The sequence below is a fragment of the Aphis gossypii genome, chromosome 2 (genome assembly GCF_020184175.1).
Source record: "Aphis gossypii isolate Hap1 chromosome 2, ASM2018417v2, whole genome shotgun sequence".
In the NCBI taxonomy this organism is placed as follows: domain Eukaryota; kingdom Metazoa; phylum Arthropoda; class Insecta; order Hemiptera; family Aphididae; genus Aphis; species Aphis gossypii.
Genome location: NC_065531.1, coordinates 59,123,892 through 59,144,332, shown reverse-complemented (window position 1 = coordinate 59,144,332; position 20,441 = coordinate 59,123,892). Strand labels below are relative to the sequence as shown.

At 26.0% G+C, this 20,441-nt stretch overlaps 1 protein-coding gene across 2 annotated transcripts in view; it reads left to right on the top strand.

Moving 5' to 3' along the window:
• LOC114129933 (protein qui-1) overlaps positions 1-20,441 on the top strand; it is a 176,850-nt gene that overhangs the window by 132,681 nt on the left and 23,728 nt on the right. For both annotated transcript variants that reach the window (XM_050201730.1, XM_050201729.1), the window contains exon 4: positions 17,458-17,580. In XM_050201730.1, coding sequence (XP_050057687.1) covers positions 17,458-17,580 — 123 coding nt within the window. The remainder of the gene's footprint in view (positions 1-17,457; positions 17,581-20,441) is intronic.

Genomic DNA, 20,441 nt, shown 5'->3' with positions numbered 1-20,441 from the left:
AAATTCGGACACCCTTCCACGCTGACACCGTTGCACAGTTGCAAAAGGGTAACGACGAAACGAACGGACGGGGTAGTATTATTAATGGTTTTCGTCAATTATTAGGACACGGACAGATGGATTGACTTTTATAATCTGACTGTATTAAACACGCTCGTTCTCATTCTCTCTCTTTCTCTCTCTCTCACTATCTTTCTCTGTATAACCATTCACACTTTCCTGTCCACGTAGACCTCGTCTATCGTACAACATCAGCCTAGAGGTAAATTATTTTATTTTTCTCGTCCGTTGGAGAGAAAAGCTCTGACGATTTATATACCTATATTTTGTCTCTCGCGTGTTCTATATATAATTAATACCTTCCTTTTGAAATGGTTATACATCGACAACACTAAATAAATATTTATCAATTATCAATTGAATTAAAACCTATCCGTATGTTGTCTAACTTTTATTTCTCTTGTCCAACGAAAGGACAACCTATGTAAAAACGACAATCATAAAGTACTAATATATTTTATTATATATATATATATATCATATAATATTTTCATGTGACGAGACGTCCACAAGTAATTATATTGTGTAATATAAATATGGTTTATTAGATCATAACCAGACTGCTGGCAGCATCTACTTTTACTCACCAAAGACCGCTCCTAACACGTTATACATCGGGGAATGGCATACTATTTGATGACAGTCACGTGGCATACACGTATTATTTACTTTTTTTATTTGTATCATTATTATAATATATACTGAACTGAACTATACTATTATATTATAGCATTTCGTGGAAATAAATTATAAATTTGTTCTTTAATGTTATTAATTCACATAGGTATACCTGACGACAACAAAAAACGATTCACAACAGTTCGATAAAAATGTCTTTTTTGTTTTAAATATTATGTAATATAACTAATGACAAAAGTTAAAATAATTTATTGCATTTATCTTAACTCTGTCTCTGCGCTATCGATTCGCTATGTGTCATGATATCATATTATATAATATAGTGTGAAAATACATAATAATATTATACGGTATGGATGGTATATCATAATAATACACACACACACAAGACTATTATACCATTTAATTGCATATAATAATAATGCTAATGTACTAGTGCCATACCAAGGTATTTAATTATTCCTATTTAACGACTATAATTCTAGATAATAATAATATATATGTTAGATCTAATTTAACTTTGAACAACTACAGTACATTATACGTCGTTGCACTCGCTAACTAATAATAATAATAATAAATTCGCTATACGTTTTTGACTAAAGCGATGAGTTTTTCGATTTTAATCACTCGAGTTTAAACTAATTATAAATTATGCACTATAGACTATATAGTATAATACAATAACGAATCATTTTAATTACAAAAACAACAATAGGTGTATACTGCACACTTCATAAACACGTTTCTAAAACTCAGTTGAACAATATTCGAGAAATAACTAACTAAAAACTTATTTTTAATTACCTGATATATACTGACAAGCACTACTTCACAGACTTTAAGTTAACTAGTTCCAACTAAAATCTACATTTTAAAATAGCTAAATAAATTAAGTTATTTAGTAAGCACTACACGTAATAGTATTATTAATGATGTCACGTAATTATTTTATTAGTAACATTGTTCATAATCGTTTTTTTAAACTCTGTTATTATTATTATTTAAACTATGACAAACAATAGAGATTTTTACATTTAAATACACCAACTATCTATTAAAAGGTATAATTCAGTCAATTTCTAAGTTAAGTTTTTCCATTGTTGTACAACAGATTCCAAAGAAACATTAAAATTTAACTATTTCAACGGCCAAACACACATTTACAGGTAAGAAAATACTTTATGAAAAATTGGATTTTATTTTCATATATAAATATACCTACATATTTTTTTTGTATTTGAATTTTATTTAGGTCACATAAGACTCTATTTTTTGAATTATACGGTAGAGAAACACATTAATTTCGGGGCAAAATTTTTACACTCATATAGGTAGCAAACTACATTTAATTTAAAAACGTTACTTTTAATTAATGATGACTGAAGGTGAACAAAAGATAGAAGCAGCAGAGTTTTTGTTTGGTTATGTAAAATGTTTTTTATTTTTCTAGCCGAAATACGATAGTACCTAGTTCCTCTTTTATAAAATATACTGGTGTTGCAATCTGTAGAATGTAAATATTACAAATATAAAGATGCAATAAGTTTTCTCCTCGTCTAGTTGGTTCATTCAATATATGTAGAAATATACATTTGTTTTCTTGAAGAATGCTATAATATTCCAAAATGAGATATAATTTGTCAATATTCAGTTAACAAGAAAATTCAGTTTCCTTCTAGTTTCATAAAAACTGAAAGAGTTTTGAATTATCTTTTGCTTTCATAAAATAGCCATTTGTCATAGTTTTTTTTTTCAATTATATTCATACTTTTTTTTTCATTTTGTTTTTTTATAGTTCATAGAACTCCATGATATATGGAATTTTAAGAATTAAGTAAGTAATAGCGTTATTTTTACATTTTAAATCGAAAAGATTTACTCGCAGATGAAGTGGAATCAGTTCACTCAAATTGGTTTAGTGATTTAACCTCATTCCTTTACGAACGTATAATAACGTATCAACAAAACTCGTTGATTCATTAGAATTAATGATATGTTGGTACTTTAGTATGTTGATAATTTTAATTGAAATGTTAGCACATGACTCATTTTATCGAGATATTCGTTACATGATAATTGGTAAAGTATAGGTTTATTGTGTCACTAAAACAGCGAGAGAGAGGACAAAGTCCAATAATTTATTTTTTATAGGTATTTGACTAGAAATGATAATTGAAAACTATTCATACAATTTTAATTTTAATTACGACTATCAGTTATAAATTACAGAAATAAATTAAAAATATGATAAAGGACTAAAGGACTAAGCTATGACTAAAATCTAATATTATTAGCAGTATGGAACATCCTATGGAGTGGATTATTGAAATTATAGACTATGAAACAGCACTGAATATAAAATTGAACTTAGTTTCATGTTTTGTGAGAAAGGATTTTAAATATTACACGAACTAGTTGTTCAGAAGTATCTAAGGCACCATTAAAGAGGAAAAATAAGAAATTTATAGCTATTTAATCTAATTATTATCTCTTTTTATCTATTTCTTCAAATAATATATGATTTCAAGTGTAAGCTGCAAATACTTATTACCTATTGAGAATAATTAATGGATAATAAGTGGACTTACGTGATCTTTCATAAAAAAATGTATCCCTTTTAAAGGAAGAACGTGCTTTAAGATATTCAATAGAGCATAACTAATACTATCTTTGATTATAATGATTTTCAAAAAAATAACAGATAAACACAACAACATAGTAATTATTTACTACATTTTAATAATATTGAAATTAACATAAGGAACGTGTACGTCAGGAACTACGTATGGATAAAAAGCTTTTAGAAACAAAGAAAACATTAATAATTCTTAAAGATAATACGTGAACAATGCGTCAATCACTTATTGAAAACATTTTGATTTTAGTGACATTGATTTTATAATATTCGACATAATAAAAATGTATATTTAGGTTATTTCAGTATAACAGATAATCGGTTAAATATTAATTACAATGTTTAATTCAAGTAGCAATTTAATTCAATTTGTTAGATTAAAATAATTTTTGTATTATTTTATATCTTTTATCATAATTATTCATAATAATTTACCAACACCACCTATTCTCGTTATTGGTTTAAATATTTTACTCTAGTATTAAGTCATAATCGCAAGGTTTTGTATTCAATATACATGGAATACTTATTACTAACGACTAACTTTTAATCATAATAATATAACTAAATGAAAAGGGTACAATGCTTGAAAAAACAGTCTTTCATCTATTATAGATATATCAAACGTAACAAAATGAAAGATTTTTTATGAAAAAGCTAGATAAACTGTATTATGTTTGACGCAAACTTGCAAACAGTATATATAATGTTTATTATGAATAACGACTATGAATAATATATGATGCTAATGAGTAACAAAGTATCTTGTATAAATCGTTTTTCAGAGTAGGTTTGACGAATATAAGTTAATTTAACAATATGGAACAAAACATTATTTGTCTGTCTTTATAAAAAAAAAAAAAGAGTAATTAATATAACATCTGAATGTGCTTGAAAATAAATTCTTTTTCTAAATAAGCTAAATAAAATTGTTACACTTTAATCTCGTTATATAGTATTGTCAATCAAGACATAAATAATATTTTCGGATAAATAATAATTTATATACGTCATAACATAATAACCAACATAAAATAAAATTCTTTGTTGATATCTCTCAACAACCAAATAAACACAAACATATCATTACGTAAGAACTTATTGCGATACTAGAACAATTAAAAATAAAATAATAACCAATGGCTAAAATTGTAGTAATTTATAATTGTCCTCCAAGTTGTGGTGAATTTATTGAATAACGTAAAGTATTCAATAAAAACAATCATAACATTATAGAAAACGACGCAGCTTGAGATGTCCATGTGTGCGTTTCAAAAATTATTGTTATTCTGTGGCTGTATACGTACTAGCGAATTAGTGCGATATAACCCTGCGAGATTTGGACAAAAATCAAAAAGAAACGCGGTGTATGCGAATGCGATTATTAAAGGAGTTGTGTGCGCGTTGCGTTTATTGAAAAAATTCAGTAGAGCTGAAATAATAATATGAGCCGTGTATCCGTAAGCAAAAAGTCGAATCAGATTATAAACGACAGATACGTGGATCGGAAACAAACTAGAAAAGAGCTTACGAATGTAAATACATATCGAGAACACGGTGTTGCGGTTAATATAATAATAATAAATAATAATCGAATAAGACTACACTTCTGCCTGGGCATAACACCGTAGAGCACGCTCCGGAACACTCGGTCGGTGGTACGTACTCGTGATTTATATCACACACACACACACATAATATATTATTATTAAGTTTTTGGGTGGTCGATATACAAATTCGAAGCACATCGCGGAAACAGTTCGGTTCACAGACATCGCAGCTATATAGCTAAAACGACTCTTGAGTATTGCCGTCGAACTCGCGTTTTATAATATAGGTATGTAGCACGGATCCGAGCGCACCAGACCAAAGAAAACTGCTCGCGATTCGCGTAGGTTACCGAGTGCATAATGTCATCGTCATTATATTATTATTGTTGTTCTTGTTTTTGTTGTTTTTTGTCGTTGTTTTATTCGTTTCACGACAATAAATCAAATTTCCATGAATACAATTTTATTTATAACGCTTGAAACGAAGAAAATACTTCCAAGAAAACGGTGGTATTTTACATGTTTTAGTAGTAGGTATTATAATTTTTCAAACGAATCGTTTCACTCGTGTTTTTTTATAGTACGCGACAACTATTGATTTGCAAAACTGTTTTAACTGTTCGTATAAGTTATGCGTATTTTTATTTTATTTTTTTTTTTAATGATCAACACGATTTTAACGCTCTCCAACAAAATAAATTGTGCTAGTCTCGTTATATTCTCGTTACATGTTTTCAATATTTTTAATTGTGTCTTAGATATTATATAGTTTGTTTAACGAATACATTTGATTTAAAAAATCATTCAAGTGTACAACTGTGTAGACAAGCTAACTCAATACTAACCATGTATTCGGTTTTAAAATTGATAGCAGCGAGTTTGCGTCATATTTTTTTTCCTACATGCTTAATCCTAATGTGGCTGACGGCCAAATCAAGTTATTTTATTTTCTACGATATATAAAGTTGTGTATATTACTAATAACATACCATATATATAGTTGACAATAATTCTTGATTTAAGCATTCATACTACTATATTTGGTTCGTTTAAAAATCAAAAAAAAAAAAAATTCTATACTCAATACTCATATCGTACAAACTTATCGAAGTTTGATTAAATCAAATAGTATAAGCAATATAATATTACGAATCATCTATATTCAATTTTATATCTCATTTATTATAATACATTTAAATATAAATTTTGCTTAAAAAGTTTGTACACTATTGTAGTTTAGTATATTTTATTGTAATTCAATAAATCTTGATTTTGAACTGTGAAATTATAAAATATGATAAAACATTTTTTAAAGAAAAATACTCCCTATTTTATATTCTGTCACTGCATAAACGTATTAATAATTAGATAATTTGTTTATTATTATTATTATTTGGATGAATTAGACAATCTTTACAAGTATTATAGGTACAATAATTTTCAATAATAATGAAGAAAATTTGACGAAGAACCTTGATAGGAAAAACCATCTGAAACGAAACCGCTGGGTTGTGGTTAGTTCACAATTTTTGGATTTTACTTTCATAACGTATAGAATTATTTAATAAAAAAATACATATTAACTAGTTTCTATAATTAAATTTAATAAAAATATTATTAAACCAATTATAATAACGCATCAAAAAGCATTGTTTTTTTAATTACATTAACAAAGTTACGTAATAAATTGAATTTTAAGTTAAACTACAATAATTGAAAGAAGATTTTGATATATATTTAACTTGTCTGGGAAAATTCAGTTTCACTGTACTTTTCACCAACAAACTTTTCATTGCCTGGAATGAAATTATCGAAAAATGGAGAAATTCTAAAAGGAAAATACCATGTGTTCAGCTATAATTATATTTATATCGTTAACCAATGATACTCATGATTCGGTAAATATTAATAAAATGAAATATTCTAAGAGATATGTTTTGTTGAATATCATTATTTTTGTGCAACAATAACGCTATGCATATTATCCTGTAATTAATACCCAGATGTTGCAGACGACAAAATGTATTTCATACATTATTTTCAAACGTTATGAGAAACTATATGGGTTGACGTTTCAAAATTCATAGTGATATTTTAAATTTTAAATCAAACATTTAAATTTGACTTTAATTTAAACTCTACAGCATAATATAATAATATAACTAATAATTAATATTATTATAAAACTGATAAACAAGGCAAAAGTAATTTAATCCAACTCTCAACAACTTATTATAATATTTCATTGTGTATTTTACTTTTCCATAATAATAATTAATTACATTTATTTTAATACTTTGAATAAGATGGTATTTTTCTGTCATTAAGAAAAAAAAATACTCACAAAATGTCACCACGGAATTTACAACTAACTAATTTTGTCTTTAATTTTAATTAATTAGCGTAATATTATTAATCACAACAATGATAATACTAAAATAATGACAGTGCACTGTATAATAAATATGATGTCTTATAATATTATTTTATATTAATTAAAGTGTCTTTTAATATGATTATTGTATACAAATTCGTGTAAAAAAAGTGCTAACAATGAGTAATTCGTAAATGCTTAGCAGCTACATAAGTTGCAATGAAATTTTTGGATTGAATTGAATGAAAATCCAATTGTTTGTGATAATTAAAAAAACAACTATTACTTATATTATAAACCTATCAAAACTTATAACAATATTAAACTATTTTAAACATAAATATTATAAAATAAATAAATAATATCATAAAATAATTTGTACTATTCATCTCTGATAACTTCTTGCATATTTTCAAAAAGAATTAATAATCAAAAACATATACTAAAGTGACAGATATTTAATTCTTCACATTTTTTTTCAAATCAATCTGATAAACTTATATGAAAGAAATATATAAATAAACATAAGTTAATAATTATTTAATCAATAACAATAAAAAATAATGTTCAAATTAGGTTTTTTAGCTCTATGATTTAAAAAATATATGTATATAGAATATAGATGGTTTATTTAACTTATACGTCAAGAACTCTAAAGTCAAAGAATAACATTCGAATTTCATACGTCATGTAATCACATTTTTAAATCGATAATACATTTCACGCCAAAAAGCTCCTTACTTAATTACATTCAAGTTAATTATATTATTAAAATAAAATAAAACTGCGTTTATCAAATTATTTTAACTTGAGTGCACTAGAGCCATTTGGATAACGATAATAAATAAAAATCATATATACCTACATTCTATTAAAACTTTTAAAAACTTTATTTAATGTTTATAATTAGTTTTGAATAATAGGAAAAATACAATCTCGTCGCTGAAAATTAGGAGTATTTCCACAATAATACTACACATTATATATCGTATCGTTAGTAAAATTTAATTTTAGATTTTCATCCACTTATTTAATTACAAATTAAATATTTGAATTAATCTTAATGACTTGTACCTTATAACATAAATTTGTTTTATAAACTATTGTTTTATTTTATTAACTACTTATAAGAATTATCTACCTATTTGTGTACAATGTTAGTCAAGTAAACATTATACCTAGTAATATAACATTAGGTATAACTATAATATTGAAAAACTCTGTGTGATACTATGATCTCTAAATTGAGACCTGTAATTGTATTCAAAATACCTAAGCCTAATATAACCTCATTTATACTCAAAAATATTCATTTTTTTTTTGTTTTGTTTTATTTAGAACTTTGATTTAATATCTAGATTATTCGATTTAACCTAACCAATTATTTATAGTTTTCATTACAGTATATCATTTCATTTAATAAACACATTTTTTGGCCATAACTTGATGAACTGTTATTTGAAATATATTTTTTATTTTTATATTAATACTTGAATAATTTATAAACTCACCAAGAGTATAGTATATTATAATATCTATAATATTATAGTTTTTAAACACAAAATACTATCGTTCTTAGGTACTTACAACGAACGATATGATTAATAATTAATAATTATACAACAACAATAAACCTATCTCTCATGCTAATTATTATTTTAAAGCCAAATAAGGATTTAATTAATTTTTTGTATTCTTTATATACACGAATTACACATATAATTATAACATAAATGTATTCGTAAACCTCACACGACTTATTAGTTACATTTACCATTTTTTATGAAAAAACCAAATGTGGGTATACTTCATTTTTTTTTTTTTAAACAGGTATATTAATGAAAAAATACAATAATTTTATAAGATAAAAGTCCTCTCAATTAAATTCTCGATGAGTCATAGTAAAACAGCTTTCAATTATTGTTTTAACTTTGTCATAATATTTTTACATCGACAAACCATAATAATAAGCACATAAGCACACATGTACACAAACACATACAATATATGATATTTTACGCAGCGCAAAGTGTGACTTATTGTGCAAATTAAAATATGGATATTTAACAACAATATATAAACATATATTATTATTATTATTATATGTATTAATAATGGCCATTTTATTTACGACAACCGTGCGCGAACTAGGGACGTTTGAAAAAATATTTCAGTTTAAATATATTATTAATTCCTATTAATAATAGTATTTTTATTGCAATCATAAAAACGTGTTAAACGTAATTACGCATAACCAAGTAGTAGTAATACAAAGCGATAGCTATCGTGCAAAATTCACCTAAATAAATGATCGAGTCATATTACCAGTGGAATAACGAATATAAAAACAATAAAAGTTAATCGAATATGTTACTAAAATATATTATTATTATCACAAACATGGCCGCTTTTCTGTATATATAAAAGGGAAATATACGTAGGTACTGATGGTACGCCAATGAATTATTTAAACGCAATTACTCGAAAACTTTCCCGGTGTTTGCATCGTTCAAATTATACAAGCATACAACGAATGAAATAAAACGACAAACACTATACCGGGTGATTCATTTAAAGTAAGACACTCATTATATTAACCGTTGAAAAAATTTCCAAAAGGAGGCAATTGGAGAACCGAAGGGCATTTTGTCACCTGTCATACTTTGGACAAAGTTATCATAACAACGAGTCAAAACCTGAAAATACCAGAGCACCGTGAATTTGATAATGCATGGATAGATATATAAAGCAATAATAACATATTATGATAGAAATAAGAAATAATTATAGTAATACAATAAAACGCATAACATAACACAACAATGATGGGTACATGGAAAATTGTATCGAATAGATATTAATGTAATGCCAAGAAAGCTAAAAACAAGCATAAAACTTGGTCCAAAATTAGAAACAAAAATAAAATAATATAATAGAATGACGAGACAAAAAGACCATCCTCATAAACACACACACGTCACACACATATATACAGTCAAATCTCGAATAACTTGAATTTTTTTATCCATTGGTAATTCCTATACATACACTCAATGAAATATTTGTAACTTGAAAAATACACAAGTCTAATTAATTTTTACATCAATTGAAATTCGAGTTATCGAGACTCGACTGTATGTATAAATCTAAAAACCAATGGTTCCAAACGGCTCCTTTGAACGGTTACCGGAAAAAGTGACAATAATATTAGTTAAATAATATGGTATATTGACTAGGTACTCAGTACATGATACCAAAACAAACCAATTAACTAGACACCCGTCGATGATCACCCGAATCATCATCGTCCTTCACATCGGATATCGCCAGAGAAGATTTTAGCTGGTGCGCTACCCAATGATGATAAAAATAAAATGTCATATACAATATTAGATAATATTAAATTCTTTATTCCAAAACGAAATATTTTATTGGAGTAATTAATTCGTTGTATAAAAAATATTTAAAGTTTTGAAAAGCGGAGTAGACACTAGACTATATGACGTATACTGTACAGGGATACCCTACAAAATATTGGTCTGCTACTCCGCTCAACAAAACTTTATGTACTTGCAAGGTATAACTAATAATTAATAAACTACTTGTCCAAAATTTAATTATTATAGATCAAAATACTCAAAATAATGTTTTACAAGGGAATATTAAATTATAAATATATTTTGTCAACTAAAAGAATAAAAACTTAAAAAATAATAAAAAAAACTTATTTTTTTTCCCAAAAATGTTGTTTTGAAACAATTTAAAAATATATAAAAGATATATTTTCAAAAATGTCAGTTATTGGTGTCTTATATTAAACGGATCACTCTGTTAGGTCACGTAATACGATGCCAGTGGCGTACCCACTGATGAGGGGAGGAGTAGAAGAATAATCGAAATTGATCACCAGATTCTTGAATAGCCGAGTTTATATATTATTTTGTATAAAAATGTGTGATATACATATATATTATATATGCGTATATATTATCATATTATATCGCAATAATAATTACAAAATTATTCAACTTTTTTTTTATTATTATTATTAATGGCTGTTAAATATAAAATTCCACACAGTAGATACTTTTAAAAATTCTAAACGTGCCGCTGGTATCAGAGTTGGGTACAATTTTTTAAAAAGTCCTCATACTTTAAAGTTTAGACACACTCAAATAAACATTTTTAATCGTATTTTTTCATAATTTAAACTTTAATAATTTTTGTACAGTTTTTGCTCGATATAAATAAAAAGAAATTCGTAAAAATATCTTGTCATTCCCGTACACATAACAATAGCTATAACACTCAACACGCCTTCATTAGATCTTTTGAGCACCACACCAGGTCAAGAAGGTTTGAATAGGATGTCAGTTTTTTATTTATAAACATATCATAGAAGAAAAATGTATGTATACGTTTATGGTAAAAAAAATTATGACATCTTGAAACTATGATAAAAACATAAAAATATTAATTTAATTTGGCCCTTTATAAATTAATACCTAATTATATTATACTTTATTTATAGCAATACAAACACACACATATAAATCAAACAATTTGTGTGTTTTATTAAATTTTAAATTTTATTTAAATACAACATAACGTATTTAAAATTATTGATTATGTCCAACACTGGCAACACCAATATTTGATCACTAATCGACTGACAATTGAGAATACAGGCGAAAAAAACTTTAATAACCATCAAGTATAAATAATTGGTTGTTGGTTGTTGTCGATTATCGGGAATGACGTAGTTAATAGCAAAACGAAAAACAATGTACAATTTATCTGTTATTTGGAGGAAATTGTTTTGACAGTTATAACGACGATTCATGACTCGCTGAACCACTTTTTTTAGTAATAAAACTAAAAAAAAAAAAGGAACATAACTACACAGTTTAAAAGTTTTTCTAAAATACACAATGATTGGCATCCTGTAGTTGAACAACCGACATCAAAAGAGTATACATATAAATATAATCGTACAAAAGTAAAAATAAAAATACATTCAAAACCTCAAAGATAAATGCTGGTAAATGATCGAATTTCCAGTTGATTATAACATTCGTAATATTCAAATTTCATTTGTAAATTTGATTAGTTTATTGACTAATTTTATTTTAGATGAGAGAATTTCTTGGAGATTTTAGTAATTGGTTAATTCGATTTATTGTCAGCATTCAATAAGTATATCGTGTTATATTATGTTCGACTGTAACCAATGACTTGCAAACTGTGCATGACTAGGGTGTATCTTCTTTGGTTTTGAATTTTCTTTGCGTGATATTATATCCATCATATTAATTATTTTATAAAAGCTAATTATAATAGTTATTAAAAATGCTTTTAGTTTCTTTGTAGATAATACTTTAATACATTTTTATATTTTCTATGCGTTTGAAAACTTTTAAGTACTGTTTCTTCTTTAAACATGCAATTCGTCTATAAAACTAATACAGTTTATAATTTATAACTTTACTTTATTATACGGTTTTAAAATTTAGTTAAGGCCACTTTTATACAAGAACTATATAATTGTGTGTGTTTTAAGCATTATCGTATTATTTAAAAAAAATAATAATAATCCAAGGAAAAAATCTAATCCTAGAAATAGAATATTAAACCTCAATCTAAATGCGAAACTTTAAACCTGCTGGATTTATAGCCACTCCCTATTTAGAGGGCTTATTTCCAACTTAATCTAGATCAAGTGAATATGTTTTTTTTTCATTCCACTTTAGATGTTTTTAATGTAACCGCAATAAAAAATAACAACAACGGATGGTACCTGGGACTGATTTTTTTTTTTATTTTACGTCAGGTACAAATTGGTTTTTTTTATTTAGAATTAGTATTTTATTACATTTTTGATTATTAAATTAGCTAATTAACAAAATGCAAAAATTTTATCTTAACGTATTTCAATCTAACTAATGCACTTAATGCACCTAAACCTTTAGAATTTTAAATACTATACATTTTTTTGTGAAGGCCAGTGGCAATAAATATAATTGCCAAGGCTTTTTCTAAAAGTGTCAAGTGGTGGCAATTATATAAATTCTATTCTGGTTTAGTTTATTACACATTATACATAAACTATGAATAAAACATACGATATATAAGGCTTCTTTTACAATTTTTTGTTATGTGTATGAATTAGTGGTGGTCTGACTTTTTTTGTAAAAACCATAATGGTCTATAGCAAATTGATTACAAAATAGTGAATATGACCTTTGGTGAAACGATTGACAATAGCGATAATAATCAGTCATATCGCTATAACAATATTAACCGTAAGCGATCGTGATCCACAAACCATATTATATCAGTAGTCAGTTGCGTTTATTTATTTTTTTTATAACAGGTGCTTTACGGCGCAGTGTTATCGTAATACGATAATATCGGTTAGTGTATAAAGTCTATTAGAGCATGATAAACACATATCTACCTATCGAATAATTATTATAAACTCGTATAATGAAATGTTTGATCAGTTTTGCTACGCAACAATAAATTTGGAATACTGTAAATGATATCTGGTTTGTCGCAAATACCATGGTGGTGAAATTCCAATTCTAACTATATTCAATATACATTAATAAAAAAATAATCGTCATTTATAAATAAAATGTCGTGCGTGAGTCAATATAGTAATACACGTCCGTTATCGCTACTGAAAAAATATCCGATCGCAGCACGTTCATAATACCATATTTTAATATCATAATGAACCTGTATTTAACACATTTCACGCAGGTATCAATCAATCAGTGTATATGACGTTATACACGTCGTATTAAAGTAATACTGGGGAAATTAATTATAACTCGCGAAAAAATCCACAAGTATCCGAGTGGGGAGTACTGAAAGACTCACACAACATGCAAGTGTCCATTTGACATTCGGGGTTGGGAATAGAGCTAATCTGATATTTTTTCTTTATAATTTGAAATTACCTTATTTTAATTATTTTCGTGATTATGACTAAAGCACGATATTATAATTGTGTACAAAATATTATTTCAACGTATTACATTATTTTTTAAATTGAATTTTTCGAAATTTAATTCAATAAAATAGTATTCAAATTAAATTTTACTGTTTTTACGCTTATTATTATTTATGTACATAACACTGTGTATCATTTGTACATCGCAATTATTTGTTTAAAAGTCGATGGTCAAGAAATAAAGGGAACTTCACGGTCGAGTTAAACGATAATTTCAAGTGACGTTCATTGTTTTCAAGACAAGTGTTAGAGTAGCCTTTCTTTCTTTTATTCTTCCAATATGAACACTGCGTGTACGTAGGTAAAGATGGCTCAAACATATAGATTTATATATATTTAATAAAATGTGCACTTAATAGAAGAGGATCTACCTGCAATACAAACACTTTGTAATCACCCGATAAAATTTTTCGTAATCCACTACATGCACATAATAATAAATATGATTATAATGATTATGATCGTATCATGGTGTATACGCTAACATAATACATAAATTTCACAAAGTGGTTCGTGATACTATCGGAAGTATTAACGATTTTAGATATTGATGGTCTCCAGAAAAAAAATTATCATCGTGACCAGTGTTTGGACGATAAAACACAACAAAAATCTAGAATAGTTTAACATCCTAACTCTAATAGAGGATGTGAATAAGTTAGGCAAGTATACATAATATATGAAAACCACATATCAGTCTGCCAATAAGCCTGCACCGCTGACACTTTACAGGTACTCCTCACGCATCTGAACACTACGACTCGGGGCCCATAATCTTACGTCAAAGCCTCCCGGGGGATTTATGACGTAACGTCGCAAAGTGTGAGCCGTTTGATGAACATAAATGCATTTTCTCGGAGATGGGTTAAAACCGTGTTTATGTATAATATTATGTAACAACTCGTACGTAAAATGTTTCGATCTGCTCAAACATTTTAAAATTTGTAAAAAAGAGTGTAAAGTACAGTATAATAGATTATGGTCAATTTTTATTTTTTTTTTTTGCTTTTAGAAATCATTTTCTTTTTTCATTTTTTTGTTGAACCACTCATCTTGTTTTACAGTTAATTGTTAGTTCAACAAGATTAGAATTCGTGAGTTAAATTGAAATTTATGTTAATTTTAACTCTATCCACTGATTTAAATTTAATATCGATTTAACTTTAACCCCTTTGAAACTATAAAAATGCGTGGGCGATATTTTATAAAATAATTCAAATGGCGGTGCAAGTCAATTTCAAATGAAATATTTTTTTATCTATTTTATTATTGTAAGATGGTAATAATTTATCAGTTACTGCTTTGATGTGAATAAAAATTAAAGTTCCTACAAATTTAGGAAATTTTGTAATACTTTTAGATAGAAATAATACAATTTATCAGATAATGGAAACATTAGCAGCTAGAATGCTCAAAAAGAGTCGATTAGAGTTCGCATTTAACTACCCTTCGAAGATACGTAATGTATATTATCTATATATATAATCTGTATATATTCGTTTAAGTATTATTATAGTCATTCAAGGTACATTGCAATGTTTAAACTATAAACAGTCACTGTTTAAATTTTTATTTTTTATGGTTGTAGATAAGATTACACGAACGATCGTTTAGTAATCCTAATAGCTAATATCGTCGACATTTCACTCCGTGTTGTATTTTCACGGGGTCACAAGTCGTAGCTGTTATATTTTACCACCATCATAACGAAATTTAAAACTTAAAAACTTTACGACTATGTATATTATTGAGTAATAGCCGAAAGACGAACAACGACGAGAACTTTGTACTTACACAGTTGTGTGGCGTTTTTCTGGCGGCTTAAACAAGCATGTGATTAATAAATTTCTTAGTTCGTTGTTACGCCACACTTGACGTACACACAGTACCCATCATCCGCGAGCAACATATTACACGCAGTTCTCTAAGTTCTCTTGTGCGCAATACTTCACATCAACAAAAAAGTAATCATTCAGCTAAAACCCCGCACAATAAAATCGACTGACGGTAATAACGAGTGGCAAAAATAAGTGTCATCAAAACGAACAAAAGACTGCTACACTCGTGGCTATATACATATATATATAATACATACATACTATACTTTACGTACGACGTAGTACACACTACCAGAATCCGTGCGTGGGGCCGATAATTAGAAATCTTGTGTACAAAATGTTTTCAATTGTCAGATAAATGTCGAATTCGTCTAATACACACTTCATCGTTTACCGTATTTGCGATACTGTATTATGCTATATTATAATACATGCTTTATTCTATGATTGTACCTATCTACGTATAATGGTACCCTATTATTGTGTACAATAATTATCACGTATCACTCTCAACCTTGACGTCAAACCCCGGAAAATGGTTTAGTCAACTCATTACATATTATATTTTTATACCTTTTCGACTATTAACAAACATCAATTACATCATCAATATCTAACCATATTTATTTCAAACGTTTAATGTGACAAATGCTGTTATGTGATATTTATTTATAAATATTCGATAGACTTGGAAGTCGTATTACAATCATGAGTTCATTTTGAGCAAATACGTTCTCAATATACAATAATATGATAACCAATTAACTGTGAATAGAAACTGAAAGTATATAATACGAAATTTGTTTACATTAACATTATAATATGATTAAGTTATTATTATTATTATTACTGTTAATTCCACGTATTTAAGGAAATAAAGTCTGAATTGTCACCGAATAAGATTTATATTTTAAAACTACCATTTCTGTGTCGTTAATAATTCTATTATAGCTTATATAAATTAGTCATGAATTCAATTTATAAAACCTTCATACAACAGTTTTAAGAATTTATACGATTCAAAAGTGGTTTAAAGATAAATTATTTTGTCTACTTCAAATATTATTTGAATCATAACACGCGTATATTTATTCAATCATTACTTTTATATTAACAAACATTAAACTTAATTATAATAGAGCGATATTATTGAATGTATTTAAGTATATTTTCTTATTGTTATTTTTTATTCTATAAAAGTTTCTAACCGTAGTTTATCTACCACTTACGCCTCTTTGATCCCCTTTTATTGTGCGTGCAGGAATATGAAACAACATTTATATATTTGAAAATTTAATATATTCAATGTTTTCATATTTTTTTATTTTTTTTGTTTACAGGTAGAATTCGTCGACATGCATTATGGCAGTGAATTGGATCCAATGAAAAATCCATTTTTATTCGCAGAACATTTGGATGAAATAAAAAATTGCCGAAAAGTGTCCCGGGGATGTTTCTTTTTGGTATGTTCACATAATTTATACTATTTAAAAAGACACCAGGATTTTTTTGTCAGTACAAAACTTGATTCATTTTAACATTAGTATTAAAATTGTGTTGGTAAACAAAGTTATCTTTTATGTAGTAATGAACTTTAAGCCTCGAAGGCCTGATATTTTATTTAAGTAAAAGTTTACATTTAAGAAAAATGTAAATGATCTGTTTGCGTAGTCATGGGCGTTTTTTTTTTTTTTTAAAATATTCTTTAGTCACGTTTAATTTTATTTTTATTTATTTTTTATCCCTCTGTGGTTTTCATAATCCTTAAGTCAGATTTGCATAGAAAATAGTCTCAGGAGTTTGATACCTTTAGGACTCTCAACTTCAGCTACGTGAAATACCTACAAAGAGATTTTGATTTTCATTCAAATAAATTCTGAAACGACAATAACTACAGCAATAACATTATATTATAATTCTTTACAAGCTGAAATAATATATTCTTTTGCTGTACTAGTCTGATAAAGCGAATCGGTTATTTAACGTTTGCTATGATGAAAAAAATATTTAAAAAAAAAATTATTACTTATAATAATTAAAAACAAAATGTATATCTAAAAAAATCTGACGTAGTGGCTAAACAACATACTTATATTATAATATTATACTTATAATAATAATTTATAATTTATATCTACGACATAAAATTGTAATTATTGCAAGGAAAGCTTTTGTTAATTGTATATTATGTTGTAATGAAATTATTATCACACTTTGCTATCATATTAAAGTACAATATAATACAATATTATATTATTGTAAAATGTTTATTTAAATGTGAAATACGCTCAAATAGGTAATAACAAAAGAGCACACCGTATCAGCTATAACATTTTTACACGAATAGACTTGCTAATGCATTGATGAAAATACTTCCACTTTATACATACTTTAATCATACTTCATATATGTATCATATACTTTTGTATAAATGTAACTAAACTCAACAAAAGTTATATAACAACCAAAACACTTAAACATTTTAATTATAATTTTTTGCAAAAAAAATAATAAAATACTTTCTACGCTTTTAAATATTAGTAAATTATTTGTTTGGTTTCCTGTAAACAATCAATACCAATATTTTATTTTTACAAAAACATTTTGAGTACAATGTATTATGCATTATACATTATTATTACGCAAAATACATATTGTTTACGGGTACCTACAATACATCAACTTTGTCATTATTTTTATTAATTACAGATTTCATTACGTAAGTCATAAACTAAACTAATTTATTGTTTTATTCAAAAAAAAAGTATTCAGTATTATTTTTAGAATTCATATCGTAATTACCTATTATTAATTATAATTGATAAGTTATAGGTAATTCTAATCGTGAACTGGCTGTACACGAAGAGTTAAAAAGATGTTTGCGTTTAATAAATATAAATCATCGTTACCTAGGGACCTACCTTCTCAATTTGTACAATTTATTATTATAGTGTTCTTAAAAACATTCACTTTTTACACTCAGATTAATTAATAATATGTGATTAATACATTAATAGGTACATTGATAAGTTATCCTGCACATATAATTTTAAACACAATCATTTTTAACTACTTTTTACCACCAAAGATTTAATACCAATAAAAAAATGTATAAATAATAAATTATTATTATTAAATTTTATAAAAAAAAAATACACAATTAAATATTTTATTAATCAACCTATAGGTAATAAAAGTATATACACTCATAAAGTTATAATTATTTTGAAAATATTTTTATGTATAGATTGATCATTAAAAAATATTTTGGAAAAAAAAATATTTATATATTTTTTTAATTTTATCGTCAGGTAATATTTAAGTTTTTACTTTTTTAAATGACAAAATAAATATTTTATAATATTTCTAAGAAAAATATTTTTTATAGTTTTTTAAAACATAAAAATCTTATTTTGAATGAGTATAGTTAGTTGTAAAATTAGTATTTAAGTTCTGAAGAACAAAATACGGTGGCATTTAATATAGCTATAATACTATTTCATATATTCTGTGATAATACTAACTAAATTTTACTTATAAAATAAATTTGCCAAATTATTAAGATGTATTTGTTTTTATTAATAATTTTAAATTAAACAATTTCTTTAAAATAAATAGTTACTAAATAAAATATGTTTGATTCAATTTGGTACACTTTTAATTATTCATTTCGCTTAGAAAATATTATATTCACTTCTCATGTAAATTATTTGTTATAAGAAAAAATTAAATAATTATAATACTAAAAGTATGAACGAATATCATATAATATTAATAGATAATACAAGTTATTTTTATTAAAATTTTTATTTGTTGGCATTTTTATTATTTAAGTATATAAAATAAAAATATTATAAATTATAAATTATAATAGTTCATAAACAATTACTATTTGTTTCCCATTACAAATTATTAATATTTCATGCCATTATTTGTTATTCTACTATTCTACATAACAGATCACATCGACAGTTAAAAACTAGAACATAGCTACAATAAACTCTTAACAATTTAATTTTTAATTGAAAAGTGTTTTTGTTATACTCTTTTGTTTCTTTTTAGATTCTTAAAGTAATATTTTTTAATTAATGTTTTTTAATACTTGTTTTTTAGAAAATATTTTTTTAGGCAATAATACTAAAAAATATTCAGACTGCAGTGGCGGTCAAATGGTTTTGTCAAGGGGGGGGGGATGCGGTTGATTTTTTTACAAACGTTGAACATTATTATCATCCACTTAGTGTTTAGAGGTAAACCAATTTGCAACAAAATAGCAAGTTATTTTCCTTTTACTAGACATAATACGTAAAACAGTAAAATAGAC